The sequence below is a fragment of the Salarias fasciatus genome, chromosome 19 (genome assembly GCF_902148845.1).
Source record: "Salarias fasciatus chromosome 19, fSalaFa1.1, whole genome shotgun sequence".
In the NCBI taxonomy this organism is placed as follows: domain Eukaryota; kingdom Metazoa; phylum Chordata; class Actinopteri; order Blenniiformes; family Blenniidae; genus Salarias; species Salarias fasciatus.
The window spans coordinates 5,524,304-5,549,009 of record NC_043763.1 but is presented as its reverse complement, the minus strand read 5'-3'; the positions used below and the strand labels follow the sequence as shown (position 1 = coordinate 5,549,009).

At 41.8% G+C, this 24,706-nt stretch overlaps 1 protein-coding gene across 1 annotated transcript in view; it reads left to right on the top strand.

Annotated features, from left to right (window-relative positions):
- The window catches only part of LOC115407000 (ryanodine receptor 3), a 137,623-nt gene that overhangs the window by 8,602 nt on the left and 104,315 nt on the right, over positions 1–24,706 (top strand). Inside the window, exons 2-3 of the mRNA XM_030117310.1 lie at positions 18,198–18,317; positions 24,232–24,336. Of these exons, the coding sequence (XP_029973170.1) occupies positions 18,198–18,317; positions 24,232–24,336 (225 nt within the window). The remainder of the gene's footprint in view (positions 1–18,197; positions 18,318–24,231; positions 24,337–24,706) is intronic.

Here is a 24,706-nt window from a genome sequence, read left to right as displayed (position 1 = left end):
AAATGTAAAGAAATTCAAGTTTTTGTTTCACCTAAAAGTCTCACGATACCAATTTGAAAAATTCTCTTTTTTTGTGTATTAATGGGAAAAACAGTGACATGCTATTGTAGATTTTGTCTTTCTTTTGCTAGTCAAAGTCAAACTAAACTGGTATTGTGTTTCTTCAGGTGTTTTTTTTTTAATATACTGTTATTTATTTAACAAATGATCTGTTTGCAGCCTGTCAGGTGGATTCTTGGTCAACTATCTCAAACAACCCTTTGTAAAATACTCCAAATGATCCCAAGACGACACCACAACAGGTTTCTACATCACATCAAGAAGGCAGCGCGATGTCTTATTCATAAGCAGGGATGTAGCTGGCAGTTTTTTTTGTGTTTTTTGTTGAATGAATCTCTTCAGTGTTGTCAGGCTTTCTCAGTTTTATCTTTGTTTTCTCACTCATTCAACAATTTGAGTCACTACACAGCGAGATATGCTGCACTGCATCAATTATATCCTCCTCCAAGGTGTCACTGTTTACTGCCGTTTTACCCAAAACAAACCCAACAATCACCCCGTCAGTTCTAATTAGCTGCGGCGACGGCACCAAAATCCATCTGGCAGCCGAAAGTTTGGCTTGTCAAACTACTTCTTTTTCTCTTTTTTTTTTGTACTTGGTGAGATGAAGCAGATGTCAGTCTGAATCTTCGGCCGTGATCAAACGCTGCTCAGCGAGGATCGCGCACGTTAAGTGACTCTCTGAAGACACTGGAAGGGCTTTTCCTACCTGTGTAACCGATACTGTAGCGCATAAACAAAATGCCGGTGATTTACCATCAGTGAGAGTCATTAAAACTCAGAGGACTTTGTGAATCATCCTCCTCCCACATCAAGCAGCTTTGGTATCTGCTGCAATTATGTCCAATGTTCTGTTCCCCCCACTGAGCCTCTAATAAGCCATTCAGAGGAGTGTTTACTGCTGCAATCTGCTGCCAAAGGGGCTCGATTTATATGAGAAAGTTGAGACGTTTCTCTGCCTCTGCTGACTTCTTGGAGCGAATCTTTGACCGGCTTCCTGGGATCGTGGGCGAAGTAGCCGCCGCTGCATGTCAGCGATGGATCTTATTGACTCGGCTAATTGCGTAATTTGCGGGGATCTTACTCAGAGGTGCATCCGGCGCGGCAACAATTGCGGCGCGGAGATAATCCAGGGACGCTCCCCACCCCTCAAAGTCTCGGCCTTTTCATGCGATATCGACTCATAAAAGATTCATTCGTCTTTAACGGGCTGCACGTCGCTCCGCACCGACACAGACAAGGAGACATCAAGCCTTTTTATTGGGGCTTGTTGCTGCAGAGTCAACAGTGCCAGTTGTAAAAAAAAAAAAAAAAAAAGGCAGTGCAGCAGGTTTATGCATTTGCAGCAAGAATCCTCCTGCTCATCTGTGCCTCTTGCACTTTCATTCGCTTCACACTGTACGGCTTTTTCAAAACCCTCCGCTTCTCTGTGAGACTCCGCAGTGAGAGGCAACTTTTAGAACTGTGTAGCCCTGCAGGTGAGGAAATAGATGCATAGAGGTGGTGGAGGATTTTTTTTTTTTTTTCTATTGTTATTATCCCTTCTGCAGCACTGCTCTGTTTCCTCTCAGCCACCACCAGCTTTGAGAAGTGTCGCTGTGGCAGTAGAGCCGAGGAGCTGACACTTCAGAAGTCCCTCACCGCGCTCTTAACGGCCTCCTTCTCACACGTGTGACAAATCGGAGCGCCGCCGGTTGATTTCTGATGCAGAAATGAAATTGTCTGTCTTCCAACCCTTGGCTGGGCCGAGGTGAGACTTCTGTTTGCATGGTCCACCACCTGCTTTCTCCCTCCTGACCCTCCTCTCACGCCGATGTGCCGAAATTGCCACCGAGTCAAACTATCTTTTTAATCCAGTTTCTTTTCTCCGCCGGGTCTCAGCTCTGATACCAGAGCTCTGCAGCTGGCCGTCATCTCCAGTCCCCGAACAAATCGAGTTTGACACAGCGGTGCTTCACCTGTAGTTCGATATCAGCTCCCCTCGTGCGCCGCGGGCCCCGACACAGCTCCTCTCACCGGCATGGGGATGAAAACCCTGGAAGATTTCAGTCAGGTCAGACAGGAAAGGACACAGGACATTTTTATCCTGCAGATCTTACGCTGTGATCAGATTTCATTCATAAAAATAATGTGTAATTCTGCTCATTTTTAAAAGGGTGAAAAGTGTCATTTGTAAGATTTAGTCCTTTATTTTGACAGAATATCAGTGTAGACCGTCAGTATGGAGGGCAGAAAGCTTTAGAAGGGTCAGGGAAATGCTTTATCCCAGCATGACGAGCATATTTTTCATTCCTGAGAGTAAATCATAAACAAAATTACAAAGTAAATCTGAATGAAAATGAGACAGATATTTCAAATGAAAATAATCTCGAAGGAGAGGAGATATGATTTTTATTGTCTCTGGGTCCCAACAGCCCTCGACAATAATATCTTAAGATAAAAAAAAAGAAAAAAGAAAAAACAATAAGAAGTCCGGCTTCCAATGAGAAATCACCACTTAGTGTCAGATGCATCATGAGGCGTGGGATTTATGCACAAAGTTTCTGTCTGAGGTGTGTTCAGCTGGGCCACTGAGCTTAAGAGTGAAGTTAAATTAATATTCCATTATGCAGTATCGATGGGCTCCATCCCACTTTTCTACTGTCAACATGATTCATCAATAAATATTTCCATTGCTGTTTGGCATTATTCAGAAAAAACTCCAATTCATTCCGTCAATGAAACCATAATGCTATTCACAGTCCTTCACAGATGATTAAACAAGATGATAATAAGACAGCCGAGAAACGATTAACTGTTAGGCCTCATTCACACGACAGTATTTTGAAGTGAAAACAGAAAACTTCGGTTGCGGTCATCGATCCATTTACCATATTTGAGAACAGGACTCGGAGCAAAATGTAGTTCAGAATATTTCCTGGTTTATGGTCTTTGTTTAATTCCAACACACAAACCTCACTAACTGCTGCCAGTCACTGCGCGGAAACGCTTTTGACTAAATCCTCATGAGGTGATAATTCAGTCAAATAAAGTGGCTGGAACTCATGCTTCTCCTAATTCTGTTAGTGCCAGATCTCATAGCAGCCTAATAAATAAATCTAATGGCATTTTTCACACTGCTCAGCAGCCACTGCGGCTCCGACAGGACATTAACGTCCTCTGCAGCTTCTCGGTGGAGGAATCAGAATTCTGCTTCCATTGAGTCAAATCAATCAGCTGTTTGCTGCAGTGTCACTCTTATAAGGGACACGTTTGTTGATGAAAATCCTAAATGATGATTTATGAGTTCAGATTCATACAGATGTAGCCGTGCGTACTGCCTGCAGGCTGTGGAATTGCTGAAAAAAAAAAAAAAAAAACCCAATCCCAGCTTTCTGTGACATTCTAGGTCAGACATAGAGAGCTCCCACTTCCTTGACCTGAAAGCAAAGTGTAATTTCTATCCCAGCGCCACTCGGGACTGTCTCTGGCGTCACGCAGCAGAAAAAGTGAGCAGAAAAAAAAAAAAAAATCACGCTCAACTCCCTGGACTGTAAAAAAGTTACAAATGCACTTTGTTAGCGGTCCTTTCTCCCCCCGGACCGCCGGGAAGGCTCTTCACCCCAAAAATACAACACATCAGTGGACAGGAAGCAGAAACGGCCTGTTTTTATCAAGGCGTCGGCGCTCCGTCGATGAATGAGGCCACTTTATTAAGGTTAGAAGGAGAGACAGGAGTGTGTTTCCTTTGTTTTCTGGAGCAAAGAGGGCTGCTAGAGGTCAAAGTGACGGATCATGAACATCTCTGTAGGTGCTCAATATATATTCTTCTGCACATGCACCAGTCGATGGTCAGCCGCGTTCAGTGTCATGACTTCCAGTCCATCTTCTCCTGGACCTGGTTTATAGTTGACAGTTACTCAAATATGTTTAAAATTTGGAAACTCTCCCAGTTCCCTGCAGGATGAAGGCACCGTGGCCCAGATGGGAGGGGTTTGACCTGCCCGCAGGCCCCGCCTCCACGTTGCGTAAACACTCGAAATCACCCGTGGCAGCTCTGATTTCTCCCAGCCTTTTCGGTCGGCCTCCACCTGAGGACGTCCCGGTTTTATTGCAAAGCCAACAGCAGTCACAAACACTGCGTGCCGTTTAAGGCGCGGCCATTTTTCAACCCGCAGCTATTTGGTTCCCTGTGATCGCCATACCTGTCTAATCTGTGAGATGGATTGCCTCGGCCCATATGGCCGCTGCTGTTCACAGCTGTACGGTGTGAGTGTGTGGTGATGGGGTAATTAGATTGCAGGCAGTGATTAGACGGGCCAGGTCTGAAGCACAATGCGTGCCAGAACACACACACACACACACACACACACGCACACACACACACACACACACAGAGCATCAAATATGGATGGGACTATTGAACCAGCAGATTAGATCATCTTGCTGTGCTGGTATGTTCCCTTTATTGGTTCAGTGTTCATCAGAGGTGGCAAGTACAGATACTTTGTTACTTTAATTAAATTGATTTTTTTTTCCCCCTCTACTTCATTTAAGTATCACATTTTGTGGGAACCTTTTCATTTTCTCCCCACATTTGAACAGAGATATTTTGTGCTTTTTAATGTGGTCAGAACTGTTTGCATGATGGAACAAACAGAAAAAAAGACATTGTGTAATTGCATCTCAGTGCATTTTAATACGGTCTGTTTAGCAGTGGTCAGTGCTCGGAGTAAAAATGGATTTTAAATGATGAGGCCGACGTGAGGTTGAAGTACGTCCTCGTAGTGTTGCTGTTGTGCAGACAGGCAGACTGAGGTCGAGTGTCTCTGAGAGTCTGCACATGACCTCTGACCTGAAGGTTTGAGTGTCTTTGCAAAGCCTCAATTTGTGGAATAATCATCCCGGTAATGTGGGCCAGTAAATAGAGTTTTCGGTTTAGCTACAGCCCGTGCAGTGTAGTCTGGGTTGTGTTCTGTGTGGATTTTATACTGGTTGAGCTGTTTTAGAATAGAATGCCAGTTAAATTCTGATGGGAGGTTTTTCATCTGTGGGGATTGATATGCTGCTGCCATTAAAGGCCAGGAGTGTGTGTGCTTGTGGGACTGTTTTTTGGTGGGGTTTTTTTTCCACTAGATATTGATATATCTATGAATTATATTTTTCTTTATGATGTCTCTTCACTTTATATTTAGGTGGTGACAGTGATCAGAGACGTTGTATATTCTATTTGGATTTGGTCAAAAGTCCATCTTTAAACAACGGTCTCAGGCTTTTTGCTCCTCCGTCTATCCAGGAAGTCAGTGCAAATGTTGTTTTTTTTTCTTCATTGATTTAAAACATTGGATTGTTCCAGAGGGGCGTATGGTAGGATGGAGAAAGGTTGGAATAAAGCAGGTCATTTGATTTCCACTAGAGTGTCCTGTTATTTCTGACATTGTTTTAATAACAAGTTATTTTTTTATTGGATTTCTATGAAAGGGAAATGTTGGAGCTGTTTTTAATTAATCTGATGTGATCAGAAAAAAAATCTGGTGCAAACTGGACATTTGCGCACAAATGTGAAAGGTAATCTACAGTTTTTAGCTGTTTATCTATTTATAACCTCAGTGTTTCCTATTGGTTTGAATAGTTCCAGTGATTTTAGCAATTTTTCAGTGATTTTACCATTTTAGCGGTTTTTCTGTTTTAGTTTGAGTAGTTTTAGTTATTTTATCTATTTTCAACACCAGCCATGTTCTCTGTGTTTAGCCAGGAGATTTGACCCTTTTTGAAAAGTAGTGTCATATATGTAAAAAAAAAAAAAAAAAAAACAATCCAGGGAGGCAGCCACTACAGAAGGGCTGAAGGGCCACATGTGGCTCCAGAGCCGCAGGTTGCACTACAGACCCCTGTCTTCTGTCTTAGCAGAAATGCGTTCCACCTGAAAGCTGGATCTATTTGTGTTCAATTCAGCAGGTTTTGTGCAGCATCAAATCAAATGGTGCATAATAAAAGTGTATTCAGCAGCTCTCTCCAGCTCTCGGAGCGGTCCGGGCTGCAGCTGCATGCACTCTGAGCCAGCCACTGACCATTCAGAGTGTTCAATAACGAGCTGCAAGGCCGTTTTCCTTAGCGAGGCCTTTCAGGGGAGGCGGAGATTATTTCACGGTGTCACGGCGGCCCGGGGGTTTTAATGATGTGTGCCAGTATCTGTGAGGTCTCTGCGCTCCAGGTTAGCTCCGTTTGCCTGACTGAATCTCTCCCTCTCGCTTTCCCTCTCGTTGGTTCTGTGCACCGAGGGCAGCATGCTCGGCGGTTTGCCTCAAGATGAGCATTAGCGCTCCCATTCACACACTGAGTCACCAGAACAAAGCTTCACTGCTCTGGTCCAGAGTTTCCTCCCTCTCTCTCTCTCTTTTTCCATCTCTTCTTGTGTCACACTGCAGAGTGAGGCAGCATCACATGTCTGAGTCACTCCAACAGTCAACCAGCTTCAGTCTCTGCCAGAATGTTCTACATCAATGGTTCCCATATCCTGGAGTGGACGTTATCTGGGTGCCAGCAGATAGACAGATACAACTTTTTAATGCGATACTTCAACATTTTGGCAAATTGGCCCATTTAGCGCAATTCCTTAGTCATTTCGAACAGCATACCGTACTTACTTTTTTGTGAGGTTGAGCTGTTGTTTATTCAGAGGTGAGTCGGGGAAGGTTTTCGGGACGGGCACAATGGAGGTGAATGGTATTTTTGTTCCCCCTCGTCAAACTCATCAAATACACAATCCAACAACCCCAAAACGCTTTGGTGGACATGTTATAATCCGCACATTCACTACGCTGAGAAATATTAATACAAAATTACGAGATTGAGTTGTTTATGCGAAGATTGCTAAGACGGAACTACTTACTAAACATGGCGTCTGCGCGTAGTGATTTCAAAAGAAAAAGTAGTTCCCAGTAGGGCTGAAACGATTCATCGACTAAATCGAATAATTCGATTATAAAAAAGCTTCGAATTAAATTCTGTTGCTTCGAGGAATCGTTTATTAATTGTGTACAGTGAAACTACAGTGAAACCGCTAGCGTGTAGCGCCCGGAACTAAAGCGCAGCATGTTTCCGCACGAGAGTGTAAGCCGCACGGACACACAGCGCTGTGAAACGACGCGAGAAATGGAAGCTGCGTTGACACCGCCAAATGCTTTCCGCGATTTTGCGTCAAATGAAAACAAATGGGAACGCGCGACCAGCGACGAGACGCAGACGCAGACGCGGCGCATTCTTGTGACGCAGACGCGTTTTCGCAGCGCGTCGGGGCGTTGAAGAGCAGAATGAAGAAAATGCTGGCGAAAAGGAGGAAGAACAACAAAGAAAACGCCAGAAAATGTCTAAAGTTTGGGACAACTTTAAACGAAAAAAAGGGAAGAGCTCGGTGCAAAGTTTGCACTGCCAAGCGGAGCTTTTTACAGCATCACGTCAATACTAAAAAAAAAAAAAAAAAAAGCGACTGTATTCTGAAATTGTTTGAATGCAATTTAAAATTTTAGGGCAGCTGTCAGTTTAAACAGATGAATGTGCTGTTTTGGACTCAGCCTGAGCATTATTATTTTTGTTTGTTTTTTGCACAAGACAGATGGCAAATTAATATCAATAGGAATTGTTTGATAATATTGAATATACTTGAAATGTTCTTTAATAATCAGATTTCATATGCATTTTTTTTATAATTGAGGGTAAGGTAAGGTTAGCCCTCTCTCAGGAATTTTATTTATTCTTTATTTAAATAATTTGTGAATTTAAAGTGCAATGTTCATCCTAGCAATGAGTGTTCCTGTGCAGTTTAATAAATGTTACTGCAAGCATTAATAGTAGTTCATTTTTTTGTCCGTGGTGAGTTTTATGCTTGCCAAAATAAAATAAAAAATGTGTGTATATATATATATATATATATATATATATATATATATATATATATATATATATATATATATATATATATATATATATATTTTTTTTTTTTTTATCTTTCGAATATGTCACTTGGTAAGATCCGATTAATCGATTAATCGACCAAATGAATCGATAGATTAATCGATTACTAAAATAATAGATAGCTGCAGCCCTACTTCCCAGTATTTGCTTCAGTGTCGTAACGCTACAATATTATTTGTTGGTGTTCCACAGCGTAGTGAATGTGTGGATTATAACGTGTCCATCAAAGTGTTTTGGGGTCGTTGGATTTTGTATTTGATGAGTTTGACGAGGGGGAACAAAAATACCATCCACTTCCATTGTGTCCATCCCGAAAACCTTCCCCAACTCACCTCTGAATAAACAACAGCTCGCCCTCACAAAAAAAAGTAAGTATGCTGTTCGAAATGACTAAGGAATTGCGCTAAATGGGCCAATTTGCCAAAATGTTGAAGTATCGCTTTAACTTACGAGTACAAATATCTAAGAAAATCTGTAAAAATCTCGAGGGCAAACACATAATGACCCATTTACATACAGTGCTTCAAGTGAAAATGAATAGTTTTTAGGTTTTCAGAAAAGTTTCATGTTTACGTGGCAACATCTTGAAGACGATGTCTTGTTTATACAGAAGCCACGAGTTGGTGCTGCTCTTTGTTTTTGTATGAAACAACACAGACACACCGTTGTTCAAGTTTATGGGGAATTGTTCTGTGTGTGAATATACGGACATCTGTTTGGACAGAAGATGCAGTTGGTTGCTCTACTGAGTGACCTTCAACTCTAAAACTACCAAGTCCCAGTTGCAGACTGAGAATAATTACCAGACAGCATCTAGTCTATGAGAAAAGTTGTTGTTTTTATTGTCTACTTAAATAAAGAGAACAGTTGGAAGTTGCTCACCCAGCCCAAATCGACCATCAGTAGTGATCCCGGCTTGTTTGTTGTAAGATTTTGGGGCACAGTGTAAATCAGGCTTTGTGGGAGTGAAAACCCATGAAAACATCTTATTTAAAGTGAGTGTTGAATAATTTGTCTTACATAGTTTCAGCTCATTTTAGAAAGAGGTCATTGATTTTTTTAACCAAATGTACACACACACAGTATGCTTTTTATAACTTTAAGTACATGATTCTGAAATATTTACTTTGATTATATAGAAATATCTTGTCGTATGTGATCAGGGCATCAATATACTGTCTTTTGAAAACAGGTCTAAAGTTTATTTAGATTCCCAAATCCACAGTTTTTTTTATAGTGCGTCATTAAAGACTGCAGTCCTCTCTCCTCTCCTCTCCTCTCCTCTCCTCTCCTCTCCTCTCCTCCTCTATGTCCCACTCCTCTGCTCTCATGTTTCAGCTGTGGAGAGCTGACTAATTGGCCTGGGAAAGACCAAGTCTGTTTCTGTACTTACACTTTGTGTGTGTGTGTGTGTGTGTGTGTGTGTGTGTGTGTGTGTGTGTGTGTTGTTGTGGTGAAATAAGACAGCAGAGCCAGCAGAGTGTACTTGCAGGGGGTCTAACCGCTGCCCAGCTGCATTTTGTTCTGCAGTGCCCGACCTGCTGTATCAATCTGTCCACAACAAAATCTCTGAGTCGGCCTCTATGAGCCGCTCTATATGAACCGGTCTGTATGAGCCGGTCTATATGAGCCGGTCTATATGAGCCGGTCTGTATGAACCGGTCTGTATGAACCGGTCTGTATGAACCGGTCTATGTGAGCCGATCTATATGAGCTGGTCTATATGAGCCGGTCTATAAAGGCCATCCTGGCGTGTTGACTGGCAGCAGGCGTCTGGAGGTGACGGAGGCTCATTACCTGCTGCACGTTGGCCCGGAGTCACATGGGGACAGAGGCAAGTGGAGGCAAGCGCCCAGGGCTGCTGTGTGATGCTGGACTGTCTTTACTTGCACCAGGAGGCAAAACGTTTTTTCCATCTGCAGGCTCCTTTCATTTTCTTATCTTTCCTTTTAGGATTGTTTTCTTTCTCTTTTCTCCTTTCTGTTATCTCTGTTCATTGCTTTTCCTTTGCAATCTCTTCATTTTTCCTATTGTTTCCTTCCTTTCTTCCTTCCTCCCTGCCTCACCTTTACTCTCCTCTAATTTCTCTCCTTCCTTCCTTTATCCGTCCTCTCGTTTTCTGTCCATATTATTTATTTCCCTACTTTCAATTTCTCCTCTCCTCTGGCTCGTGCGTTCTACCCTTCCAGCCCCCCGGGAGCCGCTCGGTGCCTCCCCTGGATCAATGTGCTGTTGGTTCACCAGATCCTTTGGCTCATGATCAAGAGGAAAACAGAGCAAATCTGACCTCAAAGAGCAGAACGCAGAGATCTGGAGGCTGCAAGCCGCTGCAGCTGCAGGACCTCCGTCTGGGTTTTATCACCGCCGCTCTTTACTTTGATGGGAGATACTTCGCCATAGCAATCTCCTCTTAACAGCAGGTGTAATTGACTTTGTCTTTATGGAGTCCTTTTGATATTTACACACCTTCATGCACCGCTAAATGTAGTTTTATTCCTTTACATAAACAGAGTGAAAAGATCCAGTTTTGTTGCTCGGCTTCATGTAAAATGTGTCATTGTGACTCAACAAGGTCACATGAATCATGGGAAAATACGAACTGAAATCTAATGACCATAATATTCCGATTTAAACCCAAACTTCTCACTTCTTCACACTGGGTTTGAGTAATTATGGAATCCTTTCTGAAGCACTCTGAATGACATTTTATTGTCTGAAAATCCGTTTGACTCACCTCTTGAATCATACACTTCCTTGCTTTTGAGATTGTTGCGTTTTATTCGTTTTATCAGTGCGTTTCACTTCCTCAAACATTTATGCCGTTCATCCCTCCGTGCATCTCACGCGACGCCCTGCATAAGGAATGCCGGGTGTAATCCAGTGCAAGCAGCGGTAATACAAGCCTTTGGGGAGGCTTCTTATGAAATACTGGAGTAATTCAGTGACCGCTGCACTCCAGTTCACGGAGCTCGCAAACAACCCGGCGAGACGGGCCCCCGCGCTCGCTCTGTCGCTGGCTGCGGCTTGTTTGTGCGTCTGAGATGTTTTGTGAGTCCAGCTTTGCAGCGGTTATTGCAGCGCCGCCAGGATGAGGCTCAGCCTCCGCTGTGATGTTGGTCCTGCAAACCAAACTGTGAGCATCCTGCTTTTATTCATCCAAAGAGGAAGTGACAAAGAACAGACACTCAGATGATTGTTGGCAAATGACACTTTTAACCAGGACAATTCCTTTTTGAAAATGTTCCGGCTGTCGTAAATAGTTCTTCTGCACATGCTCAGTAGACGGACAGATTTACGTGTAAACGGGGCTTCGGTTATGTTTTGCTTTTATCAAGTTTGTGTATAGAATTAAATTCTACTGCTGTCTATATTTAATTTTTTAACTGGTTTTCTCCAGCTGATATATTCCTCTATTTGTCGCTAATCTAGTGTATTTTACCTTATTGACAGACTGGACAGTTTTTCTTTGCTTCCTGTTTGGAGTACGGGTTGGTTCATCATTTTATTGATTTAATTGCTCAAACAAGATCCTTGTGCTGAATTCCTTCCTTACACAGATGAAAATGTTGAAATGAAGTTTAATTTCTTTCAGAATGAACTCCCGATCCCCCCCAGTCACAAATAAGAGAAATGAAGATGTTTACTTAATGGACCAAAAAAATGGAATGATTAGGACTGTGGAGATCGTACTTTCAATTTGCATAAAGAGAAGGATTTAAGTTCGACTTTTGTATGCATGATTAGAACATTCTGCTGGAAACTGTACTGCTTCTGTTGCACTGGAAGGAAGAGACAAAATGAGATGATCTGTTACAAAGTTGAAGCTGTGGGGGAAAAAAGCAAACAGAGAGGAACTGAACACAGACTGAAGAATGGCTACAACACACACAAACATATCCTATCATTCAGTCCACGAATGAAAGCTGTGTGGGACCAGCTGGGAAAATGATTCTCATCAGAACTACAGCAGCTTCTTTGCTAAAGGCTGAACCGACCTCCTTTATAAAGGTAATAGAAACAGACGCAGACCGAGACGATACAGTTGTTTTCAGGAGTTGTCAGTCACATTCTGCATTGCTTTATCAACTTTTCCCAGTATATTGATGCACACATGCCTTATATTCACTGTTTGACTTTGTGTCTGCAATAAAGCCTCATGCTCCCTTTTTAATACACACAGTCTTATGTGCTGCAGAACATTCAATTAAAAGAGGTTTAAAAACACTCATTTACTGCATGATTGATGCTTTGGTCTGGTCAATTAAAGTTAAACTAACTTGATATTTTTTTTTCGAAAAGATTACATAATTATTCATTTCAACAGCAGCACTCTTGTACATTTTAGGTCGTGTGAAGCTGCACTTTGTTCCAGACACGTCAAAATACAAATATCTACCAAAAACACATCTAGCTATCCATCCACCCACACACCCACGTACACCATTGTAAATATATGTTTCATAAATAGACATATACACAAAATAAATCTATACCAATATACACAAATCTATCTTGACATGCATACTTATATACATACACATAGACATATTTTTAATAATATTTCTTCCCCAGATGCATAATCAATAGATAACATGTGAAACTTCCTTGTATATTACATGTATTACACACAAACTGAAATATTCCAAACCCTCTTTTCATTTATTCTTTTTAAATTAAGATTATAAATCATGAAAATCCAGCTAAAGTATGTCAAAATATTTGCGTTTTTTTTTTTTTTCTTTAAACGTGAGCCTGCATTTATGGTTAGTTAAGACTCTTCAGATTACTTGTTAAGTGCATATAAATAACTGACAACAATTAACCATTTAATGTTAATCTATTTTTTTGGATATGCATGCAGGACTCAAATAGAAAAGACAATCTCTACTAATCTGCTGGCCTAAAAAACAAATCAACATGTGCAGCCGTGTTTTTAAATAAGTGCTCACTTAAAAGAGCCCTAATGCAAGGATTACTTCTTCTTCTTTTTTTTTTAACCCATAGAGACCCATTACCTGCCCTGTAAACTCTGCAATCACCTCTAGCGATCATTTATTCAGGAGCAGTTCTGTTCGCTCAAGACTGTATTCATGTAACGTTCAACGCCGTGTTGGACTCGCCGCGTGGCGTGAGTCGACGCGTCTCCATGCCGTGGTGCCGATCAGGACTGGCGGAGCCTCGTCCTCATTGATATGCGCTGCTCACAGCAGTCCCACTGGAGCAAGGTGGAGTTTTATACCACTGTGGTGCGCAAACACACTTATGCACAGCGGAGATGACAAATGGTTGTGTTTGTTCGGAGGAAAGGAATCAGAAGAAGGGAGCGAGACAGAGGCGGCGTTACAGTCGATCCCAAGGTGCCCTTGACGACTGGGATCACTTTTCACCGTGTCAAATTAAAGTTCTTCTTTTCCATCATCAATAAAATAAGTGGAAGCTCTGCAGCCAGACTATCTTTGAATGTCATGATTTTTAGCTGGGTTTATGAGTTCAGGGATGTTTTTGGTCCAGGCTGTAATATCTGAAGCACATTCTTGATTTCTAGACAATAAATCCTCACGTTATCTGTGATGTCCACATATAAACACAGTGAAACTCACCTGAAATGTTCATTTGTATTTTCAGGCTTGTTTTCTTTGAATAGTCAAGATTCATATTTATATTTTTGTCATCATTAGCATTGATAACATGTTGATCGTCATCTCATTTTCCCGAAAGACCGCATAAAAATTTACACCACTATTGTGGGATGAGACCTAAGTTGATTTGAAGCTGCTGTTGCTCTGCTTCACTTTTTCTGCATGGTTACATTATTCTAGATGTTGACTTCAATAAATAGGAAAATAATATAGGTTTTTTTTTTTTTAACCATCATTTTTGTCCTCTCTGTGAAACACCAGTTTTCTGATTGAATCAGTGCGAGGCACAGCCAATAAGGTAATATTGGACAATAACTTTAACTTTATAAATTTCCACATTTTGTGAATTGGAATAAGGCCAAACAGTAAACTTCGTTTGATTGAGGATTTCTCAGTGACCAGTCAGTCCAAATCAACCTGTTTGGACATTTCATATCAGAAAAAGGGACTAAATATAATTGATTTACCTAGAAATGTTCTAAAATGACCCCGTATATCAATAAGTTATTAGTCCTAATAGTAACATAAGCCAGCAGAGGCTGGGTCCGTTTTGACCTGTATGTGTGTCAAATAATGTTTAATAGTGGTCAGATTGGTCAATCTACTCTGATGTTTTAGTGTTGTATGTTAGAAAAGGCTATTATTTTATGATGAGACATGTTTTTTTCAGAAAACAGATGGTGTAAAGTCTAGAAATTAATAAAAAGTTGGCTTTTCATAAATTGTTTTGAAGAAATTCCGAGTGACCAAGTACTACATGACAGAAATTTGCTTAATTCCAGATCGGACTGAGCACAGGTGGCTGTATTTTGGTGGTTTTTGCCACTTTTTGGCTATTTATGAGGCTCTCAGGCTTGACCGTATGAACCGTTTCCTCTGAGATCTGACAGAGACATTTGTTTACAGACAGCCCAGAGCATCGTATTCCCTTAAAAGCATTTTTTTTTTTTTTACTTTAGAGACACTGACCCGTCCCGAATTAAGGAGAGCATCTTTTTACCTTCCAGCCTGACTTAGTGCTTGTCCTTATAAAAGATTGATGGCAGTGCCCCCCCCCCCCCCCCCCTCCCCCCAGCCTGTTTGTGCAGACTGCAGGTACAACAGGCAGAAGACTGAGCCAGTCGTATATGAGAGCAGGGTGAGATGAGGGCAGAGGGGCGAGACGCCGGCGGAGAGATGAAAGTTACCCTCTTTGATTAAAGAGCTGATTTTCCACATGAGCGCGTGTGTGTTAGTGTGTGTGCCTGCTGCCTTGGCACCGAGACAAGCCGTGACGCGAGGCACCGATCGATGCTGTCCTCGCGTAACGTTTAGACATTGTTTTCAAAAAGCTGCGTATTCAGTGACTCCGACCACCGTTGTCATGTAATCGAACACCCAAAACATAATGAAAGTTGTGCGTTGTCATGTAAACTGAGCGTTTGTTTCCTCATTTTTCTTCAAATAAGTTACACAAAAAGAAGGGCAGTGAAATGAGTCACAAGTCGACAATGAATGAGATCTTAGTGAATCAACTATCGAACCACTTTTTGATTTAAGAGTCATTATTGCATCAAGCCGTTTAATGCTTTTACCCAAACGTAACATATTGTAAATGTTTCACACTGGCACAATGCTGTAGAAACAGCAGCATTAACATTGTTTTGGTGAAAGTCTGAACATACATCTGCTCACAGTCGCAGTCTGGCTTTGAAACCGCATTCTGAGGCACACGTGAGCCTCATCACAAACACGAACGCGTCACGCGTGCGTTGTGAGCGGCCCGGAGGGTTGTCATATTGATTTCCACGCAGCACAACTGCACACACGAGTGCAGGAGCAAATCAGAGTGTGCACACGCAGCCGGCGACGTGCAGATACCGGCGGAGGCCAGATGCTGGACTCTTATCTCTCCCCCGCTCTCTCTCTCTCTCTCTCTCTCTCTCTCTCTCTCTCTCTCTTTGTGCATCGTGCTGCACTGTAACCGAGCGCTTTACTGTTACTGCTAATACTGCTGCACTCCGCTCTCAGCACAATCCCTCCTCACATTAAATGATGCAGCTGGCAATTGTGCAGAAGCTCCACCCCCCCCCCCCCCCCCCCCCCCCCCCCCCATCCCTCAGCGGCCAATATCAGCAAATTTCCACTCGCTCTGCTGTGGTGAGGAGAAACTATGTCCAATTCAGCGTTTGCAGGGCCAACACTACAAACACAGTCAAGCCATTTACACAATATTTTCTGAAGATTATCGAAGCTGCTTTGGTCCACATCAGCGACATATAAAATGAATATTTGCACGACAGAAGGCAGATTTAGAAGCCATAACTCTAAATTCATGCTGACATTAACGCAGTGTTGAGCTGAATTATAGACATTGACCGATGATCGATGGCTATTTGAGACTTTTGACTGCATGACAGGTTCAGTTTAGATTGGTCGACATTTGTAAATCGAGGAAAACAGTCGAGAATTCACTGTGAGGTGTTTTTAACATTTGCCCCTAAATATATTGTGTGTATTCATGGACATTTGAAGCCTTGCAATGTTGTACCTTCCTGGAGCTTTCACACAAAACTAAAGCTACGTTTACAGGACACTGTTTTCAAGTGGAAACGGAAAACTTGCGTTGCATTTTGGGTGTTTGTTTACATGACAGTGGAGCTCAGAGTCAATGGAAACACAACTTATTGAAAACTGAGACTCATTGGTACTCCTTGTTTTTATACTAGTAATCAGGTGCTTCATCATTACTGCCAACAATTACTTCATAGCTATTCCCATATAAACCTAATGTAAGTCTCTTATGCAAATCCAAGCATATAACAGCCATAAAACTGCACGCATATAGAGTCAATAATGGACAGAATGCGTGAAAATATGCACATGTAATTATGAATGCAGCATCAAAGCCACGCAGTGCCATTATTTTACATATATGAATGCAAATCATTTACTGAGGCCATTATTTCATCTTAGAGCATGAAACGTTTAAGCCAATTGAGTCGACCTCATTTGTACCATGTAAACATTTTAACTGCCTAGAAGAGATTGGGGTGGACTCAAAGGGATCAGCTGGGGATAGTCTCTATTGGATCACCACATTTAGTGGAAAAACCCCCTCAATTAGCGACGCAGAGGCAGAGTGAAATGATTAAGCCATAAGGGGAGGAGAAGTGTGTGGAGGGGTTCAGCTTTGTCTTTCATTCCTGTGATTCTAAGGACTTGCAAATTCACACTGGAGACTTTAATAGTTATTTACAATTAAAACAATCAAACATTGTTTTTCATAAAAGAACATAAAGTCATTCTTATTAAAATGTCTTGTATATTAATCAAATAAACACAATAAAAAAACATTTATGATCTTTCATATTTCTACTCACTTAGTGTGAGTCCAATCAACCTTCGTGGCTTTTCTCATGAATGTTGTCTGTTTCTTCATGTATTCAGTATTTTATTTGGTGTACCTGTTGTGCCGCCATTCTAACAGCCATGTACCACTAGGTGGCGCTTTGTAGTTAATCTTTGGATGGAATTTTCGATTTGCGTTTTGAGCCTTTTGAGCCTCTTGCGTTTCCATAGCTTCTCGAGTTTTCAGAGTTTTAATTATTGTGTGCATGTCTCTGAGTGAGGTAAATGTATTCCTGCTACCTTTGAAATAATTAATGTTTGTGCTCCGTATTTAGTGGTGAAATTTTGCTCGGTTTAATTTGTTCCAACAAGTTATTTGACTTTGGCGCTAACTGTTAGCATGTCAAGAGTTTTCCCATAAAAGTTAGCATTAAGCTAGCGGACTTTTTTTTCATAATGTACCGTTATTTACTGTGTTTTACACCTTTACAGCGTCATAGTATAGTTCAGCCTTTACACGATTTTTACTGTTCAGCGCTTTGCGTTGTTTTATTAATATGAAAAGTGCTCTACAAATAAAGTTTGATTGATTGATGATTGATTTATTGATTAATTTGTCAGTCACGAAACAGCATACCGTAAGCACTTGATAACAGCATACCATTTGCAAATAAAAATCAGTTCATTTTCGGAAAAAAAAAAAAAAAATTTGATCAGGCAGGCGAAATTGGGTAATTCCTACCTGATGGTCTCTCACAGCACACTATCAGCAGCACTGTGGTTGCAAAATGGTGCTGTAGTCAATCCCAGGTAGATATAAAGGTATGCATGCTTTAGAACTGATTCACCATAAAAAGACACTGCTGTAAATGGTATTGTTTTGTGTTAGATTGTATGGAGTGCTGAGGGTTCTGAAATAGGAAATTAGGTGTGATAACATGCAGTTGAATATGTTGATGGAGGAAGTTATTAAACATACTGGAGCAAAAAGTCAGTCATCTTATCATGAAGTCTGCAATTAGAAACTATGAAGGACCAGTTAGCGTTCAGGATCTGTGGTTGGAGCATTTTACAGGATCTGTCTTTACAAAGGCAATAAGAAATTGTAAAAATAGTTTTCCTTGCATTACTCTCATGCCAGTGCAGCTTACATGCTGACAGTGTCTAGACTTGCATGTGGAGACCCGCAGATTGAAGTGTGTTTTGTCCTGACAGGATGATGAAGTGGTGCTCCAGTGCGTGGCCTGCATCCAGAAGGAGAATCGAAAGTTCTGCCTGGCTGCAGAGGGACTGGGCAACCGGCTGTGCTACCTGGAGCCCACATCCGAAGCCAAGGTAGGAACACACACTTTGCAGTTACACAATCCACGCTCACACACATGCACACGTCTAGACACTAACGTGATCAACAAATGTCACACGGAGCCGAGCGGAGTGGATGAAAAGATTCATTCATCCGGATGTGAGCGCCAAGAAAAACCAAGCATCCATTTAGTCCCTTCTTGTTCGGGTCCAGGAAACAATCGGGGAAGCCGAGCAGAGAGCGAGAAACACACAGCTCAGTGCATCACCAGAGTGGGAACAACAGCTCGCATCCACCGCAGTCTCCTTGATGAGCTTTCCTTCCAGCGGGTTCAGGGACAACGTCACATCTCCGCGGGCCCGCCGTCAGATGATAATTCTCTGAAATTACGCCTCTGGACGTGTTTGATGGATTGTTTCATAAGCAGCGCTGTTGTTGGCTGTAATTGCCTACAGCTTTATTTTAGCTGAGCAGCACAGTTGTTGCTACAGACGCATTTACTGGTTTGTGTGACTAAGTGCAAAGTTTTAATGAGTTAAATTTAATTGTTTTCCTTTTGGAGGCAGTGGGTTGCCTCCCTAATGCATTTTTGTGTAATGAATCCATATTATGGAGCACATCTTCAATATTATGGTTAATTGATCCACTTACTGTATCAAACAAAAATGTCTGAATGATGATTAGTCGTTGGAGAAAATACTACTGATCCGCGCCATCTCAGTGTGTGTGTGACACGCACAGACAGACGCGAACTTCAATGAGATGATGTTCAAACAACAAACTGTGTCAAATCTAACCTAAGAGGGAGAGAGGGAAATCCAGGAGGACTCTACTCTGAGCTGTGCTACATGCTACATGTGAGTTTTAGGGCTCATACACCAGAGATGTATGATTGAAGTTTGACTGATACACTCGTTAACAGCGAACTGGAATCTGTAGCAGCACACAGCGAGCTTGGTCCCTCAGTGTACAGTCCACAGTACACATAGAGCAATGTATAGATGCTACAGACTGCCCTATGCGTACTATAGATGCTGTAGTATGTTAAAGCCTTCAATACTGTTGGAGATGAGCGTAGTGTTGACACAGGCACTATGCAGAGGTAGTTTGTGGCAAGGCATAGCTTTTGTATATTGTTTGGATACAGAGTATGAATTCGGCTTTATAAAATTTAGCAAGTAGTGGTATTGTTACTCATATTGGCAAGTTGCTAAAGATTAGTACTTGTTGTGCTCCTTTAAAAATGTTAGCATCGGTGCATCCTTGGTGACAATCAATACTTTTGTCATGTCGTAAAAATCGATGTATAGGGAAGATCATTAATTTCAAGTCTGCCACCTTGCTCCTCCTCAGAGTGACTGCTGCTGTCACTACAGCTACTTACAGACAACAGAAATGACCCCAAATCGCAGCATTTCCATCAAAGCAACAACATACTGTACATGAAGACCACAACAACAACAACAGCAGCTCCATTCTGGGTTTGATACATTTATCTCCTGAGATGACTGTGTTTTTCTTTCTTTTCTTTGGTTGCGTGCTGACATGGGTCGTTGTGGTTGTCTCAGATTCTGTTGGAGTTTACATTCATGTAGTCAAACTTCAGTCAAAAGCAATGTAGTTTTTTAAACAGTGAAGTATGTGACTTTACCCAGTTTTATGCCACTTTGCAAGACAGTTCATTAAATCATTGTCAAGTAATAATGTACCTTTATACTGAATGACAACAATGACAAAACATGAAACGCATTATCAGACATTAACACAGACAGGAGACAAGACGGAACGAACTAGGAGAAGACACGACAACTCAAGACCCATAACAGGATGTGGACCAAAGCAGACATGACAGTGAGGAAGTAAAATCAATCGAAGGAGTGAAATCAGGAAGGACAAGACAAACATGATGGAATCAGTAATGGAGGGGAACAACACTGAGAAACATAAACCAGGAAGACACAGAACAAGACAAACCCAAAGTGTAGCAAAGTGATAGCAGGTCTTATGATCGACATTGATCGTGTGTTAATTGTGATGTATTAGGAGTGTTTGAGAAAGATCTTGAGTCCCCGAGCGTGTTCTGGAGAGATGCTTTTCACTGGAAGAAAGGCAAGATGAGAAGGTTGAAAGGGGAAGAGCGAACAATACTTATCAGAATTTGCAAGCACATGTGAGCAGAGATCAATGCACCCCTGGCATTTACTGTATTCTCTTCTTTACTCTCACAAAGAGTGTGTGCGCTTGTTGGAGGTGGAGGTTTGGCTTCACCCGATATTGGACAGTAATTATACCTGACAGGCATGACGGATGTTCCCCCTATCAGGCACTTCGTCTTCATTGACTGCCGTTTTTATGAAAAGGCATCACCCTACCTTTGGAATCAACTGCAGTGGAGTTATATATATTAAAAAAAAAAGTGTCAATTTCAAAGTAGATGAATGAAAGAGATTCCTCCTTTCCTTGGTGATCTGGTCCAGTGAAGCGGAACTGAACCAAAAATGATAGAATGGCGCTGATTTAATGTGTGCAAAGTTTAAAAAGCAACATTATTCAGACTGTGAAAAGCTAGTTGGTTGTGATATAAAGTATAAATAGTAGCTTTTGCCTGTCAAAAACTCAACAATAAGACTACTGAAGGGACGTCCATGCACCATCATAAAAGCCTAGGAGATTTTATAAAAACTTCTTCCCTAGTACTTTCTCCCTTCACGCTGTCAGTCTATTTTGAAGTATGATGTTACATTTTCAACCAAACCAGCTTCAACTCTTCTTGACCCCGTCTGTGGGTAGCATCCGTTCGCTCATCACACGATTGGTCATAAACCAAATGTTGGGGATTTAGCCAAGTTTTGTAAAACTGTCTCTCTGTTCTGGCTTGTGAAGAGGGCTTCCTGACAGTCCTGGAAACTCATCATCCCCTCCAGTGCTCTCAGACTTCCATGGTCCGTCACAACAGTCGTCTCCACACCAAATGTTATAGGCCCGTGCCTTAGAGAGGGCAAAGGTCAGCCGTTATTCACCGAGAGAAATGAGGGAAAGGGCTCGATGGCTTCTCACCAGGTGCTTTAATATGATTCCCTGACAGTGACTGCAGGAGAGATGGCAAGCTCAGCAGGATGTGTCAGCGACCCAAGAAGCATACCGTTTAGATATTACACTGCAACGAGTCGGCCAGAGCAGGATAAGTGCAAGTCAGCTGTGTAGATTTACAATTGACATAATCAATCCGCCACAGTTTCTTCTTGACCCTGAAGGCTCCGTGTGTCATGTTTCCAACAGAAGATGCAGGTGGAGCTTTTCTTTCCAACTTTTAATCAGCAAGCAGGATAGGATGAATGGTTAACTGGACCAGATACTGAGAAACTGACAAGTATTAGTTTTCAAAAAGTTGTGTTTTCAGTAGTTGCAAGTACCAGTTGTCATGTGAACAGCCACTCAAAACACTATGAAGATTTTCCATTTTCATTTTATAATGTTTTGTACACGGGGTCTGAATCAGGAGAGTTCACTGACTTCAGGAAGGAGGTTTTCAAGTTACTGTAACTGTCTTCACAAAGTGTTTTAGTATCAGAAGACACATTTTTAATGTACAAACCATCTATTAGGCTATTCCTGCTGATTTGGTCCTGTGAATTCATTCCAGACTGTCAACACAACCCTGTGGCTGCTATTTCTCTATAAGTATTGTATCTTTCTTCTCTTCAGGCAAGTAGGTTTTTTCAACATACCTTTGACATGTTTCATCCAAAGTACAGAAAAATACTTAAAAACAAACTGAAAGCATTTGTTATGACAGAAGAAAAGCAATTCCCCCCGAATGCGAAAACTTTGAGTTCTTTGCACAATGATCTGACATGACCAACCTGGCAACACAGTAGTCAGTAGTGAGCTGCATACAAAGACGGGCAACAAATGGAAACGTATAACCTGGGTTTGTTCATTTCTACATAAGCTTAATTGAAAACATGTGGAGACGGTTTTCTCCTTAAAAGCATGTGATCCGTTGAAAGTAATGTTTATAAAGTGTGTATACAAGGGGGTGTGTTACAGTCAGCTCGTATTCTTTTTTTGCCCATCCATCCATCCATCCATCCAATAAGCGACCATCTCACTTTTTGAACCTGAAGCAAAGCTGTGTGAAGTTTTCAAATGAGGCTAGGTTTTCCTGTGTAAATGAATCACTTTCATCAGGAGTCCATAAGGAGGCCATAGAAGGCGAGGAGCTTGGTCTCATTTATCTTATGGCCACAATATCTCCATTGCCGCTTTCCTCATTCTGTCAGAGGATCCCCTGTCCCATCTAGCGCTGCCCCGGTTTGGGATGAGACTTGGCACCTTCTCCAGTTTTTCTAACTGTGCTCTTTCCAAAATGCGGCCGGCAAAGAATGAGCATCCGCTGGCTGACTGGATCGAGCATAAACTGACCCCAGAACACTTTATCTGTTTTTAAAGTACCTTTTAATGGACATCACCCACTCAATTAAGACAAACTCAGTTCAAGAGGGGTAAAAATTCAGGAGTCAGCACAGATTTTACGGGTGGGCATCCAAACAGAATCTTCTTGTGCGTTGAGGGAGCAATTTCCAATTTTCTGGCAATGTGATTGCGTTTTGCTGACATGGCAGAAAGTTCAGAAAGCACTCAATCAGAATCAGTGTTGATAGATGGCAGGATGAGTTGGTGTGATAATATTTTTATGGATGATGATTTAGCAGGGGCCAGGTCAGTCTATGGAGGATACTGCCGCAGGGATTTCTATAATTTAGCTGGTTTCAGCACAGTAGACGTGACTTTTTGCATAGTAGTGTACATTCTGCAGTCCAGATTCCCCACTTTGTCATTTCACTAAGGACTTTAATGTTCTGTGAATGAGACGTTGTGTCGATGTGACGTTTGTGTTACCTAATTTGTGTGGTATATTTATACTACCAAATGGTGACATGACTCACATGTACAATCTGGCTCTTGTTACTGGGTGGGATATATCAGGCAGCAAAGCGAACATCTTGTCCTCAAATCTGATGGAAAAATACGGGGAAGGATAAAACTTCAAGTTTGACAAGAGTCACAGTGAGACCATTCTATCAGGGCATCTCCCAAATTGCAGCTCTGGTTGAGTGTTCCCAGTCTGCAGTGGTAATTATCTATCAGAAGTGGTCCAAGAAAAGAAAGGCGGCGAACAGGGTCAAAAAGCAGCGATGCTTATCGATGCACGGGGCTTCGGGGGCTGGATTGTGAGATCTGAGCCAACAGATGAGTTAGAATAGCTCAAACTGCAGCAGAGGTTAATACAGTATCTGTTCTGAGAGGTGCCAGTGTGTTGCACATGGATCTGAGTAGCTACCGGTAACACCAGGGTCTAGGATGGACCAAAACTTCAAAACTTGGGCAAATGGGGGCAGTGTAATGTTCTCTCAACATTCATGGCTCCTGTCATCTGTGTTGCTGTCACTTTATTATATAACCTTTCTGTTGTTGCCGACACACCTTGTCATGGAAACAATATTCCCTGATGGCTGTGGCTCCTTTCAGCAGGATGATAAACCTTAATACACAGCTTAAATGGTTTAGGAATTCAACAGCCAGTTTGAGGTGCTGAATTATTATATTTTATGACTTTTTTATTGAATCTTTTTTCTTTGCAGTTGTCAAGGCCTTGGTGTGTTCAAATATTTTCCTGAAGCAGGTTCTTTTATGTGGACAAAAAAAAGTGTTATTGCATGTAAAAACAGACATTTTTCAACTTTTAAGCACCTAATTAGGAATACAAAAACATTTCCAAATGACAGAAGCATACTAACTTAGGACACAAATTTCAATGCTCATGCACAATTTTAGAAATACGCACAATTTCTCATATGCATGCACAAGTGCTGTAGTTGCACTATTATATTCCACCTACCTTCATTTTTAACCTGAAGTCCTCTTTTTTTTCCGCTGTTGCAGTATGTTCCTCCAGACTTGTGCATCTGTACCTTTGTGCTGGAGCAGTCTCTGTCGGTGCGAGCCCTGCAGGAGATGCTGGCGAAGAGCGGACAGAACAGCGAAGGGGTGAGTGCACAGATACCCACACACACACGCACACACAGACAGATCAGACTGCACTTGAACTTCTCATAATCCACTCTTTGAGTCGTGTGATGAATGTCCCACTTTGTTATGACATTTAAAAGAAACAGTTGTAATCGTCGTTGTCAGCTGAGTTGAATATTCTTAACTTGTTCAGTCACTATAAGGAGATTAATGGAGAAAATAGGCCCTCCATTGTGGCCTGGGGGCCTTCGCTACAGCGAGGTCCAAGCCCGCATGAATATTGATGAGGATGAAGGGGATGCCCTGGCATTACTGCGGCTTTTTCTCAAGTGCTGTGCGTGCTTTTTACCATCTGATTAACACCAGGCTTCAAGGAAAACAGCATGAT